Source organism: Schistocerca serialis, chromosome 12 (assembly GCF_023864345.2).
Source record: "Schistocerca serialis cubense isolate TAMUIC-IGC-003099 chromosome 12, iqSchSeri2.2, whole genome shotgun sequence".
Lineage (NCBI taxonomy): Eukaryota > Metazoa > Arthropoda > Insecta > Orthoptera > Acrididae > Schistocerca > Schistocerca serialis.
This window is the reverse complement of record NC_064649.1, coordinates 104,876,327-104,894,956: the sequence shown is the minus strand read 5'-3', so window position 1 is coordinate 104,894,956 and position 18,630 is coordinate 104,876,327. Positions and strand designations below refer to the sequence as shown.

Genomic DNA, 18,630 nt, shown 5'->3' with positions numbered 1-18,630 from the left:
GCAGCAATCCATTTCTACCTAAGATTGCAAGTGCAGCACTCTGAAGAAAGACTGTCAGCCATTAAAACTTAGTTTGCCAATTCTTTGATAACCTTGTTATAGTACAATGTTACTTTTAAAAGTGTAACTTAATTTCTGAATTGTCAACCTAAGGAGGAAGGTAGTATGTCATAACTTTTTGTACACTGAGCATTTTTTAAAAATAGTAACACACCACACATACTTAATACCTTGTTGCTTACATTGGCTCAAGGTATTATTTTTCCCGGACCAACAGCAGAGGTCTGCAGACACAAAAATAATATTAAGATAAGTTCACCATACAACTGAAAACACACAAGACTAATAATACATCAAACAAACTACATTAAAATGAAAATATAATTTACAGTTTTGCATGAAAAATACTGTCCACTCGTCACTAAAATGGGCTTAATACTAAATGATGCTATGTGTCACACCCATACAAGCATTATCGTAAACAATAAAACAATATAATGTAAATGAATATCAGATCATCCAAAACAGAGGCAAAATTAACACTTAAACTTGTAAAATATGCTCCTGCTACGAAGTCAAAATGTTCTGTAATGAGAAGTGCCTTTCTTTGAGGAGAACTGCTAAAATTTTTAAGAGAATCAGATAAAATATGATTCTTATTTTTTTTGATAAAACGAAGTTGTGATGCCGCACTCAATAGTTAATGATCAATCACGCAATACCCTCGCACAGCAAAGACAAATACATAAAACCTAAAATCTGAAATATTACAATGACTAAATTAAATTAGGTAACACACTGCAATATAGCACTTCTTAACTGCCATCTGATACATTGTCTGACAAACACTACCTATCACCTGGCTGCTACAAACCTCGACATGTCAATCTCCGGCATAAACCAAGCAATATATATATATAAAAAAAAAGTACTTGCCAAGCTCAGTTTTTAAACTACTTATAATTTAACACTACATTTCCTTGGTTTTCTGCAGCATGAACTTAGTCTTCTTTCTCTTCTTTGGCAGATAGGAATAATTTCTGGACATTGCAGGTCAGTTTGTCTGCAAAAATTCAGTGGAAGTGTAATATTAATGCACGTTCAAACGTTCTAAACATAAAAGCAATAGTTATGATGAACACTTACACCTAAGAGACAAGAAGCATTTAAGATAAGTGTCCAAAGTTTAACACCTAGCAAGAAATGAGAGCATATTTCCTCAACAGAGTTACAGTCAATCAGGGTAACTTTGTACAACTTACCACTTTTGTTTCAAATGGCTGCTGCTGCTCCACCTACTTGCATTATTTTGTAATAAAAGTAACTGTTTTATTACCTCTGTGATGTCTAGTTAGCATTTCAGTTGCCTTTCCAACTTCCCACAAGCTCCTAGGCTTGGATTAGCCTTTAATTGTGTTGCCTATGAAAGAGTGTCCGACTATAGTGATTCAAGTTGAACAATCCCAGATTGATACAATTACCTTGATATTTCAAAGTAAACTTACAGTACTGAACAAAGAATTTTCTTTTACTCCTTATTAACACATTACTTACTTTTGGCACAATTTAGATTTACCCAGAGCATTAGATGTAGGAAAAAAAATCTTTCGTTTTTAAGGCTGGTCTAAATTGATCCTGATGCCAAGGTACCATTGTATCGCCATTAAAATTGAAATTTTGCTCTAACAGCGCATAGTTAGTACACATTTTTTCACTTTTCCAAGCACTCAGTAATTATATATGTAAAATGTTACAATGTCTGTTCTAGTGGGTAATTTATTTTATGGCCAATATTTTCAAAAAAATTGTAAAAAGTGCTACGAAGTTACCCTGATTGACTGTACAGAACATGGTAAAAAATGGGTACTTTCTTGTGGAATAAAGAGGCATAGGTTGGGAAAGGGCAGGTCACTCGCATCATAGGACCAGCAGGACGCACCTCCAGTAAGAGCAAGGGGGAGTCATCAGAGAGAGAGAGAGAGAGAGAGAGAGAGAGAGAGAGAGAGAGAGGTGTCTATATATATATATATATATATATATATATATATATATATATATATATATATATATATATATATATATATATATATAAAAGCACTATTCTGAAATTATACATACAAAAACAGCTGAGAAGAGGAATAAATAATGCAGTTAACAAACATGACAATTGGGAAACTTGAGGGGGGGAGTGAGTGTAGGGTGATTCCAATATTTCAATAAAAACCTTGAAAGAGCTATAATATTCCTGAACTTGTATTACTGATTTGTCATGCATTATCCTTGTGCTATGACAAACGACTACAGGTGGCAGCGTAAGGAGCATCAATGCAATGATGGCCGTCCCACTGTCGACTGGTGCCACATTGGAACTGTCACTTGTTATGTTTTTCAAGTAGTGAAGCTGTTAATCAATGGAAATGCCCTGCAGGATGAAAATACAGAATGGTGTTTCATGTATGGCCCTGCACAGCAAGTGTGAGTAATGCGGAAATTCTTAGAGAGACATGACTTCTGTGTACGATGCTTTGCATCTTTGCCGGGCACACCACATAGAGGCTAACAAGAATAAGGTCGCAGTGATAGAGCTTGTGAAGGAAAACAGACTTATTAATGTAAACAGTGTAGTACTTATTAATGTAAACAGTGTAGTCACTCTTATGGATATTGGTGTTTGTTTGACACACAAAATTGTACACAGGGTATAGAAATTTGATAAAGTTTCTGCATAATGCCTGGGAAGAACTTTACTATCATTTCCGGGTTGAAGGTAATGGATATATAGTCATAACTGTCACATGAGATGAACCCTGAGTGCACTATTGGGCAGCGAACACCACCACAGCTCTCTGCCAAGGGGGGGAAAAAATTTCCATACTCTGACATCGGCAGGAAAAGTTGCGCTCAATGGCTTTTGGCATGCAAAATGGGTAAGTCTGGAGCATTACACTGAAAGGAGATTACCAGTGAACAGTAATTCATCCTCAGCTCTGAAAATCACCTTCACCCTGCAATTGGAAGCAAACGACTTTCTTTGTCTGAAACACACCGAAGAGTAAAAAAAAAAACTGCTACCCCTGCCTAACATTGTGTAGGGCCCCCGTGAGAGCACGCAAAACTGTCACAACATGATGTCACACGGACTTGATTAATATGAAGATGATATCTGTTCTTTCGGAGATGTCCGAAACAACAGATACCATCGGTGACCCTGCAGCACTTTAGAATGAAATGATAATTAAATCAAGACCCTACACTGCCGGCAGGCGTTGGTATACATCAACGGGGACAGTTGAAAATGTGTGGCCCGACCGGGAGTCGAACCCGGGTTCTCCTGTTTACATGGCAGACGCTCCATCCATCTGAGCCACCATGGGCACAGAGGATAACGTGACTGCAGGGGTTTATCCCTTGCACACTCCCCGTGAGACCCGCATACCCAATTTAATGTCCACACACTACATTCGTAGTGCCCCTGCCCATTACACTCATTACTCTTACAGAGTCCCGTAAGAGTTCGGGCAATACGTGTGCATCCGCACAGGAGGAGGTCAATGGCTGATTAGCCTTAACTATATGAAGATGGTATCTGTTCTTTTGGTCAGTGTAGCTAGTGAGTGCAGTGCCTTGTGGTATCCATCAGGTTGCTTTGATTCTTTGTAAAAACATTGAATATTTACATTCTGTGATCAGTGTAAAACCAAGAGTAGCTAAACAGGGTGTTTATTTGCATACATAGCTTAATAATGCATGTTGTAAGAAGCAATCTGATGTGGATACCACAAGGCAGTGCACTCACCAGTACTGCATCTAGCTACACTTGGTCCACAGTATAATGTCCTCTTAACACCTCCATCTGATGATGAGCCTGCAGTTGCCTGAAAACATGTTCACGGTTGAATAAATCGTAAAAAAGTGACCGGTTGCATATTTATTACCAGTTAAACACCAATTTAAATCACAATCATAGTGCGTCATCCACAATGGATATACTGGAAGCTATTTTCATTCCTACACTGTCACATTCGAACACGTTTTCCTGTTGGCAAATTTCAAGTTATAACTTGTGCCTTCACCTTCCGACACAGGGCAATATTTCACGTGCTTGTAGCACGACGACATAGATGGATGCGTTAGAAATAAGGTTGTTTCTTGTGTGCTGAAAATTCTTTCCTCCTGGATTTTTGCGAAGCAAAAAATTAGCAAATACAGTGAGGTAACTGTGCAGGGTAGAAAAAGAATCTAATGGTTTTGATGGTTAAGATTAATACCCTTGCAAAAAGCTATTTCGATTCTTGGTTTCTGAAGATTCCTACGTGCCCTGTGACAGGGAATTCAGCATAACTGAAGAGGGAAAAAAGCAGTGTAAGAGTATGGTTCCAGAAGAATTAACTAAAATGATTCACAATGTGATAGTCTTCAATCCCTATAAAGTAATTACAGTAAAACCTGACAACTTTTTTGATTTTTCTGCTGAAGTCGATGTGTGTTTGAGTGTGACTAATCTTGAAATAAGCACCCTCAGCTGGATGAGTCTCAAGAGAGAGTTTCCCAGTCGTTCCGTCAATTCGAAATGTGGAAAGAATATAATATACTCAAAAGTGGTTCTCAATGAGGCAAAAAGAATGACTTATAATCCAGAATGAGATTTTCACTCTGCAGCGGCGTGTGCGCTGATATGAAACTTTCCTGGCAGATTAAAACTGTGCGCCGGACCGAGACTTGTAATCAATTATGGGCTTTCTGGATGAAAAGTATAATGCATATTACCAGGAAATTTGTGCCTAAGAAAAACGAGTTTCACAACTACGTTTGTGTTTCTATTTCGACAATGTATAAACTACTAATTCACAAACCACGCTACGATTTATAGTTAAAATTCAGTTTATAATATATTGAGTGGATTTCTTCAATTTGGAAGTACTTATTTTTAATAAAGTGAGTACTAGAGTCATTTCAAATTTTCTTTCTTCTTTTCCTGAAAAATTTCATTTTTGGTACTTTCTGCCTTTCCCACGTCTATGCTTCACATCTGTATCACCCGTTTTGAATTACAGCACTGACAGACAGTCTCTTACAGTAGAAACCATTTAAAAACATGGGGTAGCTCAGGAAGGAATGGAGAGATGTATCGTGGTTTCTAGACTTTAACAGCCAGAAGCAAACTGAATAAAATCATTTGCAACATCAGTGTATATTATTATAAAAAACCAGAACAACACTACATTTTTTTTTGACCTTCTCTGCAGCAGTGAGAGATGCACAAGTGGTCGGTTAGTGGTTAAGGGACTAAAGTACGAAACATCAGTCCCCGACTCGTGAGGTAGTTTATCTGGAATTAGTGATGTCTGCCAGAAATGTGGTTACATTTCAACAGTAAGTAGGAGCTGTCTAACCGAGACATTAAAAGACTACTGATGCCAGAGCAGAGAAATTATTGAAAGAGAAATAAATATAAATAGGTCTACTAGATACGTAGATCAAAGCAGGAGGGCCTCCTAGGGCTCATCTGCTGCAAGAGAGGCAGCCGACCCCCACCGACCTGATAGAGGGCAGACACAGCTGCAGAGTAAAGAAAGCCTTCTGGGCAGGACAATTGTAACAGTAAAAGTGAGAAGGCCAAAAACGTTACGGACATCAGACAGATTGTCAGTAATGAAATGTGGTGAGAGAAGTAGCCTGACGAGTAGGTGGGTGGGGCCCGGTGAGCGTCCTCTGGCACTCCACATGCGACAGGACCGACCTGGCGCGCAGGTTTAAAGCTGAGATCGCATTAATATTTCGTTATTTACAAATAACCAATTTTGAGACACTTTGCTGTCATCTGCAGGTCCTCGAGACTGTGTTATAAAGTGTATTCATTCTGAGTTGGACCACACGTCAAGCTCTGAGGTCCACCTCAAAATGAACACATTTTGTAACAAAAAAATTTGAAGACCTGAAGACAACAGGAGTCTGTCAAAACTGGTCATTTGTAAATAAAGAAATATTTACGCGATTTTGTCTTCGGAAAGTTTTTACTGAGGAAGATAGGCGGAGATCTCGGCAGAGTGCCTCGAGTCACATTCCAACTGGTAATCTTACCTGACGGCAGGTGTCAGGTGGTCAATGCCCCTCATTTGTAAAAAAAGACAAAGACAATTAGGAAATTTTTGGATAGTAACTGCATAAGTGAACAGGCCTTTGCACCAACAAAACAAGAGGAAAGGTGACAAGCTATGCACTTATAATCACTTGGGATGTTGGGAAAACTAACGAATGGATTAGGTGGCTGGCCCAGAATTATGACCGGAGTGGAAAGGAAATGGAGGTGGATGGGATGCCAGGTTAACGGATGCTTCGAAGACCGCAGAAGTTATTGTTGCATTTCAAGAAATAAACCATGGAGATGAAACCCATTTAGTTTAATTCGAGTGCTGGCTCTGAGCATTATGGGACTTAACTTTTAAGGTCATCAGTCCCCTAGAACTCAGAACTACTTCAACCTAACTAACCTAAGGACATCACACACATCCATGCCTGAGGCAGGATTCGAACCTGCGACCATAGCGGTCACGCGGTTCCAGACTGAAGTGCCTATAAACGCACGGCCACACCGGCCGGCTAATTCAAGTGCTGATCTCAGTTTTCCTCAAATTTTAGTATTTACACAACTTCTAGAATTTCCTCTCTCAAATCACATTCTTGACCACACATCTGGTTTTTTTTTTTTTTTTTTTCTTTACTCATTAACTTTCATCTTTGCACCACTCAGCACTGAAACAGTTAATAAATTTCTTCTGAAATTTGGCACTTCAGGCAGACATTTCACCATTTTACCACACAAATTATCCTCTGCAACAGATTTGGCGGGAAACATAAAACTACCCGCTTCTCACTAGTCGACAGTCGTGGGCACCTCTGAGCACATTTAAGGTGTAACTCTTTCCGCATTACACGTGACGTGGGTACAAAAGACTGGTAGATATTCCGACTTACCGAGGCCACTGAGGAACCAGGCTGGCTTGTCCTGCCACACCACCCCCATGTAGTACACCGGCACACCCGTCACGGTTATCAACACGCCCATACCCACCTCGTACGGGCGCTCGTAGAACGGCACGAAGACGAGGAAAGCGCATATCAGCACAAAAGTTATGGGAATCCATAACGCCACCTGCAACACAGAGCCACATTACAATGCAAATACATCTTGTGACATACGAGAAACATTTTCATTTTTGATGACGACAGAAACAGAAGTAATGAAATAAAATTTGTGCCAAGGCCTGGACTTAAACACAGGTCTCATGTTTGCTACACAGATGTGCTAACCCGTACACTACTGTGGCTACCACATCTGTATGGACTACCTCAGTCCAGTGCCCTCTAACACAAACTTCTTTTCACACCTTCAGACCATTTTCACCTTCTTCAGCTGTCAGTATTGCCGAGGCTCTCCGATATTGGCGACAACGCTGAGACTCTTATACCTCCAGGAAAATGTAATTCCATGAGATAAATACACTGAAGAGCAAAAGAAACCGGTACACCTGCACCTGCCTAATATTGTGTAGGGCCCTCGTGAGGACGCAGAAGTGCCGCAACACGATGTGGCGTGGACTCGATTAATGCCTGAAGTAGTGCTGGAGGGCGCAGACACCATGAATCCTGCAGGGCTGTTCATAAATCTGTAAGAGTATAAGGGGGTGGAGATCTCCTGTAAACAGCACATTGCAAGGCATCCCAGATATGCTCAATGTTCATGTCTTGGGAGGTTGGTGGCCAGCAGAAGTGTTTAAACCAAGAACAGTGTTCTTGGAGCCACTATGTAGCAATTCTGGACGTGTGGGGTATCGCATCATCCTGCTGGAATTGCCCAAGTCTGTAAGAATGCACACTGGACACAAATGGATAAAGGTGATCAGAGAGGATGCTTACATATACATCACCTATCAGAGTCATATCTTGTTGTACGTGGATGCTCATCCCACTCCAACTGCACACGCCCCACACTGTTACAGAGCCTCCACCAGCTTGAACAGTCCCCTGCTGATGATGATGAGCGTTTGGCGTCATTGGCCGGGAGGCCCCTCGCGGGGCAGGTCCGGCCGCCATATCGCAGGTCTTATTACATTCGGCGCCACATTGGGCGACCTGCACGCCGGATGGGGATGAAATGATGATGAACACAACACAACACCCAGTCCCTGAGCGGAGAAAATCTCCGGCCCAGCCGGGAATCGAACCCGGGCCCAGAGGACGGCAATCCGTCACGCTGACCACTCAGCTACTGGGGCGGACAGTCCCCTGCTGACATGGAGAGTTCACACATTTGTGAGGTTGTCTCCATACCCGTACACATCCATCCGCTCGATACAATTTGAAATGCGACTCGTCTGACCAGGCATCATTTTTACAGTCGTCAGTAGTCCAATGTCTCTGTTGACAAGCCCAGGCGAGGTGTAGAGCTCTGTGTCGTGCACTCATCAAGGGTACACGGTAGGCCTTCAGCTCCAAAAGCCCATATCAATGATGTTTCATCAAACGGTTCACACGCTGACACTTTTTGATGGTCCAGCATTGAAATCTGCAGCAATTTGCAAAAGGGTTGCATTCCTGTCACGTCGAACGATTCTCTTCGGTTGGCGTCGGCCCCATTCTTGCAGAATCTTTTTTCGGCTGCAGTGATGTCGGAGATTTGAAGTTTTACCGGATTCCTGATATTCACGGTACACTTGTGAAATGGTCGTACGGGAAAATCCCCACTTCATCATTACCTTGGAGATGCTGTGTCCCATCGCTCGTGTACCGACTATAACACCACGTTCAAACTCACTTGTATCTTGGAAACTAGCCATTGTAGCAGCAGTAACCGATCTAACAACTGTGCCAGACACTTGTCGTCTTAAATAGGTGTTGCCAACTGCATTGCCATCTTCTTTCTGTTTACATATCTCTGTATTTGAATACACATGTCTATACCAGTTTCTTTGTTGCTTCGGTGTAGATCACCTATGCGTGAGAATTCTAAGTGTGGAGAGCAAGATGGCGTCACAAGCAGTCCCTGATAAAAGAATGTTGTTAAGGGGGGGAGGTGACTTTTGTTTCTTGTCAGCTGAGATATACTAGCCATAACCAGTAGTTTCACCACAGTTTTTAAAACACTGATAATTTATATGGAATAATATTCACATAATTAACATACTTTGAAATATTAGTTTTTTAAAATTTGTGATTTATAATAATCAATAAAATTACATAACAAAATTAATTATATAATTACATAACAATGAAGAACACAGAATTCCCCGACATTTTCCTTATTTTTCTAGGTAAAATGTAAGTCCCTGGGAAGTCCAAGTTTTCCAGCTATTCCAGAAGAATCGCCACCCTAGAACTAAAACATTCAGTTAACACACCTTAATTGGTCTGTCCATTTCAGGCCTCTTCCAGCGCAACCACAGTATTCCAGCAACCGATAACATGATGAAGAACGACTCGACGAAGCTCGAGTACGTTATAAGTACGTGAACGTCACTTGTGCACAGCATGATGAGTGAAAGTAGATTCTGTTGGAACAAAACAACAAAATTAAAAGTAAAATGAAACTCTTTCGAGGGTACGTGTGCAGCAGGAGTGGGTCATTTACTACATACCAGGAAGACTAGAGAAGGAGTCGGGGTGAGGCGCTTGATATTGATGTGAGACAGCATGGCTGGGAAGTGGCCGTACCGGGCACCGACAAAGCACATCCTGTTGAAAAATGAGAGCCAGTTCATCAATAACAGTGTGCCACAAACACTGACGACAAGCATTCATTTCACAATAAAAATTGTCACTTTGTGATACATAATGAACATTTCACTATACCCTGATTGGAAGGCTGAGAAATATCTGCATTTTATATGGTGAACTTTCAAAGGTCTAGTTTCTCACACGTTAAAATATCCATATAATTGATAAAAATCTTAGAAACGCACTTTAAAACATTTTTGGAATAACACTGGCAGCAGTATCACCTCATTAACATCTTCCCCTGATGTAAAATTAGTGTCTTTTGAACTGCAGGGCCAAATCCAACTAAATTTGAGTGACCTGGAAGTGTACAAGACTAAAAATTCAAATTTCTTCCGAACAGAATAAAAGGAAAAAGGAGACAACACAGCCATTCAAACTTGAAAGTAAAACACATGCAACCCCATTATGATTAAATATATTAGGCTCTATGATTATAGAACTAATGTGTAGAAAAAATCATTCACGATGCTATTGGAGCGAGAGCACAATCTTCACAGTATGTGAGAATGAATATTTCCTAAAAGTAAAATGGCACGAGTGAAGATAAATGATAAACGATATTTTCCCAGTTATAAGATGAGGTTTTTTCCAAATTCATCATTAAAAAATACAGGGTCATCTTACACTTGCAGATTAAATTATCACTTCTGAGAGCAGCAGTTTTACATTGTGCAATAGATTAATACAGGGGTTGTTCTACACTTCAGGCGGAAGGGTTGACAGGGAAGGAAGAAGGGTGAAGGGAAAGGACTGGAGAGGTCTAGGAAAAGGGGCAGATTTTGGGAAAGTAACACAGAATAATGGGTCAGGGGAGACTTACCATACAAGATGAGAGGAAAAGACTGATTGTCGAGGACTGCACCTGAGAGCTTAAAGGCGGAAGACAGGGTAACATGCAAGACAGAGATTACTACTAAAACATCGTGCACAAGTTAATAAGACTAACTCAAGTGCATTGTACATAATGGAAGTGGGAGGGGGGGTGGTGAAAAATAGACGGGAAAGACAATGGAAGATGTAGAAAACTAAAACACAGTGAAGCAAAGAGTAAATACAGTGAGGAAAAGCTGAGATGTTGTAAGGTGGGTGGCAAGAACCACGGACATGTTGTTGTGCTAGTTCCCACCTGCGGAGTTCTGAGAAACTGGTGTGGCTCTGAGCACTATGGGACTTAACTGCTGAGGCCATCAGTCCCCTAGAACTTAGAACTACTTAAACATAACTAACCTAAGGACATCACACACATCCATGCCCAAGGCAGGATTAGAACCTGCGACCATAGCAGTCGCGCGGTTCCAGACTGTAGCGCCTAGAACCACTCGGCCACCCCGGCCAGCGAAACTTGTGTCTGGGGGAAGAACCCAGATGGTGCTTGAGGTGAAACAGGTGCACACTCTGCAGCTGGATATTGTGTATTGCCAGTATACACCCTCCGCCTATTACCATTCATCCTGATTCATAATTTGGTGGTAGTCAGGCCGAATAGTGTTCACATAACAGCTGATATATGACGTGCCGTTTCGCAGGTGGCTCTTCCTTTGATAGTACATGTTTTGCAAGTTACAGGGCTATTACATGTTGGGGTAGGAGGGTGCGTACAGCAAGTCTTGCATAGGTAGGAGCCATAGGGTAGGGAGACGGGTGCAGAAGGAGCATTGGGTCTGACAACAGTATTGTGGAGATTGGGAGGGTGACGGAAAGCTATTCTAAGTGTGGTGGGCGAAATTTCAGACAGAATGGATCTCATTTCAGGACATGATTTTACGACATCATGGCCCTGTCGAAGTAGCTTATTAACACATTCCAGAACAGGATAATACTGAGTCACAAATAGTGTGCTCCGAAGCACTGCTGATACCCCCACAAAACAGCTTTGGAGCTGAAACTTTTCCATTTCAATGAAAAATCAATCCAAGTCAATTGGCAGACAGCTATTAATTTTGCTCTGGTGTCTGAAATTATCAGAAATTTCATGCAAAACAGTATCTGTTCTTACTGCCCAGGAGAAAATACAATTGCAGACAAGCAACTATTACCGGGCACAACAAAAAGCAGGTTCACTCAATTCAGACCCAACAAATACAGTCCCAAATTCTGGATTCTGCCTACTAGTGATAAAGTATACACGTAATACTTTGCCATAGTATGCAGAAGCGGCATGCAGAGGGAGAAGCAACCACTTAGAGTATATTTACTAAGATGGTCTCTGTTCTTTCGGACATTGGTGACCAAGCAGCTCGTTAGAATTAAATTGCAATGAAATGAACACCCTTAGTAAATATATAGTTAAGGCTCACCGGCCACTTGACCATCTTCTTCTTCTGTGCGAATGCACAAACAGTGCCCGAACTCTTACAGGAATCGGCAACGTGCCGCGAGTAAGTCCTAATGAGTATAATGGGCGGGGGCACTATGTATGTAGTGCGGGACAATACATTGAGAATGTGGGTTTCGTGGAGGGCATGCCAGAGATAAATCCCTGCAGTCGCGCTATCCTCTGTGTCCTCGGTGGCTCAGATGGATAGAGCGTCTGCCACGTAAGCAGGAGATCCCAGGTTCGAGTCCCAGTCGGGGCACACATTTTCATCTGTCCCCGTTGACGTATGTCAACGCCTGTAAGCAGCTAAGGGTGTTCATTTCATTGTAATTCACTTAGAGTATGTCGTTGTTCATCTTGTGGACCCATTTCCATTTCCAGTCGAGGAGGAAATGTGATGACAGAAAATTTCTTCACATCTTTTCTACTTGCTAAGAAGTTCAAAGGGTCGAAAAATTCATTATATTGTACAGTGAACAAGATCTGATGAGTTGAGAAATGTCACATGCTGAAACACAATCCACCACTGTCTCGCACCAGATAACAGACTTCACCACGATTGTATACTAGGAAAGAAGAATAAATATGTCATTATTCGGTGTACACTGCATGCTACAAAAGCAATAAAGAAGGAAAGAAGATACCTGAAACCACAACATTCTACAGTGCGATAAAGTAATGGGGGGATTGGTTGATCGAATTACGTGTAAATATACAGTACCCCACACGTCGCATGCACGAGATGATCAATGCATGGCTTCATACATTTGTTTCCATTATTTATGCTTTTCTGTTACTTTGTTGTTTCTGACCCCCTCTAAATCTCTTTTTTCCTCTAGCTCTTATTTGCACTATTCATTTTTGTCTTAAACATTTTCGTTTACACCTCACTATCTCGGGACTGAAGCTGGCACACTGCTTATCAGTGGTGTAATTTATCTCTCTCTCTCTCTCTCTCTCTCTCTCTCTCTCTCTCTGAAGCACACCCCACTTCATCCCCATTTCCACAATAGGTAGGTCTGCATGCCCTGCCCTTCCCTTTCTTCACCAATCTATTCCACAGTCTTCCCTGCAGAAGAAACTAGTTCTAGAAGTTAGGATAATACATATAATTTTATATGTATATCAGCACTACTGAATCAACCTAATGGTGATTACTGGCCAGGAATTCGTGTGTGTGTGTGTGTGTGTGTGTGTGTAACAGAACACATTTTTCGATATTTGCAATCAGCAGAGCACCACACATACAAGGCAATTTGGATGTAGCAGGTTGTATCTATTACGATGCTTATTGCACACATGATGAAAACTGTATCGTGTATTCAAAGTCGGTCATCCTTTATCACACAATACTTCATAAATTTCAAACCTACTGAAATGCAATCATCTCAAAATGTAACTAGGTAGTTTTGTAGCTCCAGTATCTCCGATTACTGGAAAGGTTGTGTTTCACTCAAAATGTTAAATGAAGGTCAGATTTATGAAAATCCCCTCTATTGCACTCACAATTCACCCTATATTTGGGACAGTGTAAGAAGATCCTTGGCAGCTCAGGGTTGTTGCCAGCTTTCAACTGCAGAGCACTAACAGCTGCAGGTGAAAACAGTAGCTGTCTAAAGAGGCATTGCCACAGAGACATTTACAAAATCACATTACTGTATCGGTCAAGTTTAGCCGGTGAAAATTGCTGTGCCTAGCACACTGCAGCTGCCACGCATCAACTTGTGCCGACTCAACTACAGCCTTTGAGCAAGTAACATTGTTTCCTTAGAGTAAGTCCTAAATTTCAGTTTAACACAAAGTTTTATTTGTTATAAATAGTTATGTAGATCTGGAATAGTATCAATTCATCAATATTCGCACATCCTGCAAAAATGGTTACTATTTAAGGTGCAAGCACATTGGTGAAGTTAGAGAGGAGGTATTTTAAATATATTGGAAGTGATATTAAACTAAAACTGTTGTACTAGAAGAATTGCTGGAAGATTGTTGGCAGTAAAATTTAGATTTCTAAAAGAATTAGTCCAGAGGAACTAGAGGAAATTTAACCTTCTGTATGTGAATTTTTAGTCCCATATGACAAAACAGCAATCAACATTTTTTAGAGTTATTTATTATGAATGTAATTTTCATTTTATTATGGAATTTATTTTAAATGTGGTTAAATAAAACAAAAAGTGATACTGCTCTTCACAAAAAATGAAACAATAAATGCACTACTAAACTATCAGATGCACTCACAGGCCAAAAATGAACAGTTTACACCCAAACCTCCATATCAGACGGTCACTGGGAGCAAGCATCATATATCGACATAGTATCGACAAAACTCCAATGTCGTTTGTGCTACATGTTGACATCCAGGAGAAAGTGTGTAAACAGTAAGTAATAGATAACATCTGACACACGGAGCACAGGAAAAGCATAACTGTGAGCATCTGTCACACAGACATTCCATGAGAAAGACAGTAGTGCTTTAGTCTGTTGTATTGAGGGTCCCGGGTTCGAGCCCTGTAGTGGAGCATGTGTGAAACTGTTACAGGGGACACTATGTTCCTCACATGTAAAATGACTCTTAGGGTTTATAGCAATGTTCTTTTGGCAGACTGCTTTTAAAAATCATAACAATTACTATTAACACAGGGAGTGGCACAAATGCTTGATCATTTCCGTTCGTGCGCAATACAGTAGTCGTATGGAGGGCAGCGGAGGAGAGTGCAGCACTTCGAGATTACTCGAGGCAGTTTCAGTTATTGTGGAGCTGTGGTTCAGTAAGCATTGCACATTGTCACTGAGAGGTATTTTAAAAGTGGCGATACTGTTCTGTCATACATCAGTTTCACAGACATTTTCACGTAAGTGGTAGGAGACAACTTCCACTGCGTAACATGATTAAATTGTGTGTCAAGACCTTCAGATCACCTGTTTTAATGTCAAAACAAAAGCCTCAATGATGTCCGAGGTAGGTCAGATCATTGGACAATGTCAAGCCGTGCCGACTAGCCTGCACCGACCCACACGTATATGAGCTACCACTCTTCGAATGTCTGATTGCTTGGCAACAAGAATACTGCATGAAGGACATAAACTTTCACCCACATAAAACTGCAATTGTTCAAAACCTTAAGCCTCACAGGTGCGCTAATTGTCAGAGATTTTCAGAACAAACAATCGCTCTGATGGGCAATGACAAATTCCTCGAGCAAGTAAGGCTTATTTTAATCTCGACAGATATGTTAACAAACACAATTTTTGCTATCGATCGGACATAAACCCACAAGAGTTACACGAATGCTCCGTGCACAGTTCCAAAGTCACAGTACAGTATGGGGTTACCAAAGCGTGTGTTATCGGGCTGTATGTTTCGAGGAAGGAAGGGTGAATAGTTACGGTAAACCAAGAATGCTGAACACTTTCTTAATTCCCAAACTGAAAAGAAACTGTCTCAGTACAAAAAAGATTTTGTTCCGACAAGACGGACTGACGGCCTGTACAGCAAATGATGTTATGGGATAGGATACTCGAGGGGCAAGTTTCGTGGCTGCATAATCTCTCACAATGGCAACACTGCTCAGCCATCTAATTACCATGAACTCAGCATTTGTGACTTTTTTCCTTTGGGGTTAACTCAAATTGTTATTGTTTGCAAACGAAAGCCGTACACTGCAAGACTTGAAAGAAGCTACAGGACAAGTGATTGCATTTATATCAAATCAAATGTCGAGTAAAGTGTTTGACAGCTTTGCTGTGAGACTTGAGGAGCCTATGCTGCAGAATGGCCGCCACTTAAATAATGTTACCTTTAAATAATGCAGCCCGTATTTTTTTGTGCTTTCTGTGTGTGTAAAAGGTTACATGTAAGTTTTATGCAGCCTTTTTTATGAACTGTCATTTTTAGCAATTCATAATAAACGACAAACTTTCAAAAATGTCTAAAAACATTGGAGTTATTTTTATTTGAAAACTGCCCAATATTTCTGCCACTCCCAGTACTTCTGCAAACGTGGTGCAATTGTTTGTTTACTCTCCTCTTCCGACGGTTTATTTTGTGAAACTACTGATGTACTCTGAAGGTTTGCTACTTTCAAATAAATGACACAAAAGCAGACTGCCAACAGAATATTGCTACAAACCCAGAAAGTCCTTTTACATGTCAAGAACACACTGTATAATGGTTTCATACATACTACAATACAAAAATTGGCACAATCAGTGCTCGAACCTGGGAGGTGTGGTAAACTAACGCTCTACCGCCTTCCCCACAGGGGTTCGAGACGATAGGTGCTCGCAGTTGTATTTTTCTGCACTCCTTAGGTCCTTATTGCTTACCATTTACACACTTTCTCCTGGACAACGGCACACGGCACAAACTGTAACAGAGTTTCGGTCGACACTCTGTCGATATACGATATTTGGTACTGACCTGACTGGCATACTTGGGTGTTAGAGACAGGACTGGGTGAGTTGGAAATTCTGGACAAAGCACAGTGCTGACAGTTTCCCCACCTGGAGGACGTCATGATGTGGACGCTGAGGCCCCCGAACGCAGACAGCGCGACCAGCAGGGGCATGCTCCACGACATCGGTCCCAGGACTTTGTCTGCAAACGTGACGGCAATGGCGTCGGAGGAGATCATCGCTATCGGAGTGAGGACTGCGAGGTACGCCACATTGGCGAGCACATAAATGAGCGTCACCAGTGGGATGGATATGTAAATAGCTCGTGGCAAATTACTGAAACAGAAGAGGTAATTTTCAAAGCAAATAATCATAAAGAGAGTGTGTGTGTGTGTGTGTGTGTGTGTGTGTGTGAAATCACACGCCAGCATATTTTAGGAATCCTTGTCCCAATACCAAAAAAACATGGTACATACAAAACTTATTTACTAGGGGGGTCAATTATCATGGTTGTAATACATCAAAATTTGTGAGGGTGGGGAAGTGGACTCTTTTATAATGGATCTTCTGACTGATTTGATGTTCCCCGCTATGATTTCATCTGCTGTGACAATCTTATCACCTTCAAGCAGCCTGGTCATCCTACCCAAAAAATTTCTGCCCTGTAAGAGCCCTGAGAGTTACTCCCTGATGCCTAACACATGTACTATCATCTCACTACTTATTCCAATTGCTGTTTTACACAAATTCCTTTACTCCTCCTGAAACTTATCTTTCTTATCTTTAAGTCCATTGAATTTTCAGCATCATTCTGCAACAACACACTTCCAATGCTGTACTTTTCTTCTTTTCTGGCTTTGCTACAATCAAAGATTCACCTCCATACAATGCCTTACACCAGATGGACATTCCCAGGTTTCTTCCTCATGATGGGAGGTCTCCAAGGGATGGGATCAATTGTTTGAAACTACCTTTATGTGGTTGTTAAGTTAGTGTTACAGGTATCATATCCTGCAGCCATTCACCTCGGTGGGCCCTAGTTTGTGTAAATTGTCACAACAGAATTTCTTCTAATTCTCTAGAGCACTGAAAATAGCAACACTATAAAAATGATGCTGTAGTGTAGGAAATAAATTAAGTAGCTGATACACTGAACGTTGTGCATTCAAATCCTGCCAGGTGCAATCTTTCTCTTTTTTTACATCTTAATTGAAATAATTGATGATTATTTTTATCAGTTAATTGGCATAAATACGATTATTCTTATTTCTGATCCTTTGCCATGTTATTGTCATCATGCTATTACACTGCTAAAGAACAGTGACACTCTAAGACACCAATAATCACAGGGAATGATAGATGACACGAAACACACTACATGGACAATAGAATTGGAGTAGCATATTTATAACGAAAAATGGTACACATTGCAACACATGGGAAAGTGGGTAATAGACATAAATAACGGTCATGTTTGACACAGGTTATGCTCCCAACATAAAGATCAATATCGGACACTCTGCAAGGAATACCCCTCCTCAGGCACTAATGTATATTTTGGACCCGTGCTGGCTACCAAACCATTGAGGAGTCTTTGGGGATTTTGTCTGTCTTCTCTTAAGGTGCATTTTCAGTTCTTGCACAGTTTAGGGAGAGGGTGTTCGTTGAAAAACACGTCTGCCAAGAGCATCTCTGGCATGCTCTAAACAGTTTAGGTCTGGGGAGTAAGTAGGCCATTCCATATAGTCAATATCTTCACTTTCCAGTGTTTCCGACACCCCAGCCATACTATTTTTTTGTTTTGTTTTAGGGCACAAAAACAACTGAAGTAATAAGCATTCATGACATAACCTTCGAACACTAATACAAAAAAGATGTTAAAAGCGACTACACATTGAGCCCAATCGACGGAAGGAAAGAGAGGTAAGAAGAAAAACTTTCTCCAGGAGAGAGGTCCACAAAATACGCTATAGAGACAGCAGAAGTCCCTGAGTCAGAGATAAAATGTCCTTTGCAATACTGCTGCAACAGATAAAAAATAAAATGCGGTCAACAGACCGTGTGTCATTTGTCAAAACGGCTGATAACTTAGACACAAACATACACTATAATGTAAGCGGTTAAAAAAAAGGGCACTC

General features: G+C 40.9%; 1 protein-coding gene across 1 annotated transcript in view; it reads right to left on the bottom strand.

Annotated features, from left to right (window-relative positions):
- Positions 1 to 572: 572 nt before the first annotated feature.
- LOC126428237 (Y+L amino acid transporter 2) overlaps positions 573 to 18,630 on the bottom strand; it is a 72,099-nt gene continuing 54,041 nt past the window's right edge. Inside the window, exons 8-12 of the mRNA XM_050090152.1 lie at positions 16,601 to 16,828; positions 9,636 to 9,732; positions 9,399 to 9,548; positions 6,976 to 7,153; positions 573 to 1,063 (exon numbers count right to left, since the gene is read on the bottom strand). Of these exons, the coding sequence (XP_049946109.1) occupies positions 1,002 to 1,063; positions 6,976 to 7,153; positions 9,399 to 9,548; positions 9,636 to 9,732; positions 16,601 to 16,828 (715 nt within the window). The 3' untranslated portion in view covers positions 573 to 1,001. The remainder of the gene's footprint in view (positions 1,064 to 6,975; positions 7,154 to 9,398; positions 9,549 to 9,635; positions 9,733 to 16,600; positions 16,829 to 18,630) is intronic.